Raw genomic sequence first — 1,895 nt, 5'->3', positions numbered from 1 at the left:
GCAGCGCAGCGGACTTCAATTACCTGAAAGGGGAATAACGCATACGGCAGAGGAATACACTCGTCGAGGACGTACTCTTTCCGTTGAGCAAGCTCGGCAGATCGGCGCTTGGGCGGCTGCTTCTCTGCCGCTATATCGCTTAACAGTCTCAGGTGAATGAGCATAGGAAAGGATGGATCCACATTCGGGGCACACCCAGTCCTCGCAAGCATCAGAGCACTTGAGCAGACGATCAGCGAGAAGGGCAGATGTTCCATGAGAAATCAATGAATCACGTTCCATCTCGCCGAACCGCACACCACCATGCTTCTTACGACCCTTCACGGGCTGTCTCGTGAGAGGGTCGATGGGACCCGTAGCACGGACCTGGAACTTATCGAGAACCTAAGGAGTAGCGGTGACACTCAGCTCAAGGAGTACCCACCGAACACTACCATATGCCTCAATCTCTGATAATACACAACGCCCATGTAAATATGAGTCTTCAACGGTTCTCCATGCATACCAGAGTAGAGCTCCTCCGCCCCAAGATATTCATAACCGAACCTAGGACCAAACACGAGTGCGATCTCGCAATATACATCTGGCATTATTATTACTTCTTCAAGGTCTCTCCGAAGTACTCATGAGCTGTGGTATCACCAGGAGCATAGGGATCCTTCTCGTTGTTATGCTCAGTGTCAAGGAGGCCCTTACCACGGTACTGGCGGAAACTGTTGGCGTTGACCACAGGCATGCCAGTGAGAGCAGCAGCCTTGCCCGCCATGAATTCTATAAGCATACCTGATAGTAGAAATCTAATAAAGGAGTTGACCATACTCCGACGGCTTTACCGATGGTCATTCGACTGGGCATACCATGAGGATTGAACATAATGTCGGGTGAGATGCCAGAGGTACCTGGGAAGTTGGATAATGTGAAGAGGACTAGCGAATAATAAGACTTATTACCACTGAAGGGCATATCAGCTTGCGGCCACAAGATGGCCATAACGCCCTTCTGACCATGTCGAGACGAGAACTTATCACCCACAACAGGGTTCCTAAAGGAGAGTAATTGACGACAAGACATGACTCTTGACCCTACCTTGGCAGTCTAAGCTTAATGGACATCCTCTCGGAGCCGTCCTTGATGCCTCCAGGGTTTCTAGCACCAGCTCCTCCTCCCCACCAGCCACCACCGCCGATCATATTAACTTGCTCTACCCATGCGACCTCTCCTTCCTTATACTTCTCCAACTTGGCTTCACCAGTACCCTTGTTGAGCACACGGCAGATGGGATCTCCCTCGTGCACTTGCTGACCGATATACGGTATACCATCGTAGTCGAGATCCTTCACGACCTTCTCCCCCTTCACGCTGTGGTTATCAGCCCGGAACTGAGCTAGCCGGGAGCCCACAGTACCCTTAGGGGGGCAGTTGATGACCTTGGTCTTGTACACAGAACCATGCTTGAAGCCTCTATCATAACTACCCTTAGAGATGATAAGGGCATCCTCCATATCGAAACCAGAATGAGCAATGACAGCTACAATAGCGTTAGTGCCAGCGGGTTTGACGTCGAAGTTCGCTTCGCTCAAGACCGTAGTGCGAACCATAGGGAACTGAGGATAGGTAATCTTATAGACCTAAAAGGATCAATACAAGGGGGTTCTGATGACAGGAGCTGAAGTACCTTGTTATCAGTGCGGTAAGGATGGTTGAGATAGGGTATGGCCATAGTCTGTTTAAGCATCTGGCACTGGTACATGTTACGAGGACTCTGATTATGGTTAGAGAACGGGGTGAGACCAGCGATGACCGATAACATAGATATGGGACTCAGCTCGATATGAGTGTACTTCATTGGGATGTTCTCGGGGACACTAGACGTTTTAGTGGATGCTTCCAAGTCC

General features: G+C 50.2%; 1 protein-coding gene across 1 annotated transcript; it reads right to left on the bottom strand.

Annotated features, from left to right (window-relative positions):
- Positions 1 to 15: 15 nt before the first annotated feature.
- Pmar_PMAR027301 (DNA-directed RNA polymerase I subunit, putative) lies at positions 16 to 1,846 on the bottom strand (the record flags this gene model as incomplete). Its single annotated transcript, XM_002765934.1, has 7 exons — positions 16 to 384; positions 435 to 546; positions 600 to 783; positions 834 to 899; positions 954 to 1,042; positions 1,087 to 1,628; positions 1,676 to 1,846. The coding sequence occupies 7 exons, from the start codon at positions 1,844 to 1,846 to the stop codon at positions 16 to 18; spliced, it is 1,533 nt and encodes a 510-aa protein (XP_002765980.1).
- Positions 1,847 to 1,895: the final 49 nt, after the last annotated feature.

This window comes from Perkinsus marinus (genome assembly GCF_000006405.1).
Source record: "Perkinsus marinus ATCC 50983 genomic scaffold scf_1104296974206, whole genome shotgun sequence".
Lineage (NCBI taxonomy): Eukaryota > Perkinsozoa > Perkinsida > Perkinsidae > Perkinsus > Perkinsus marinus.
This window is presented reverse-complemented; position numbering and strand designations above follow the sequence as displayed.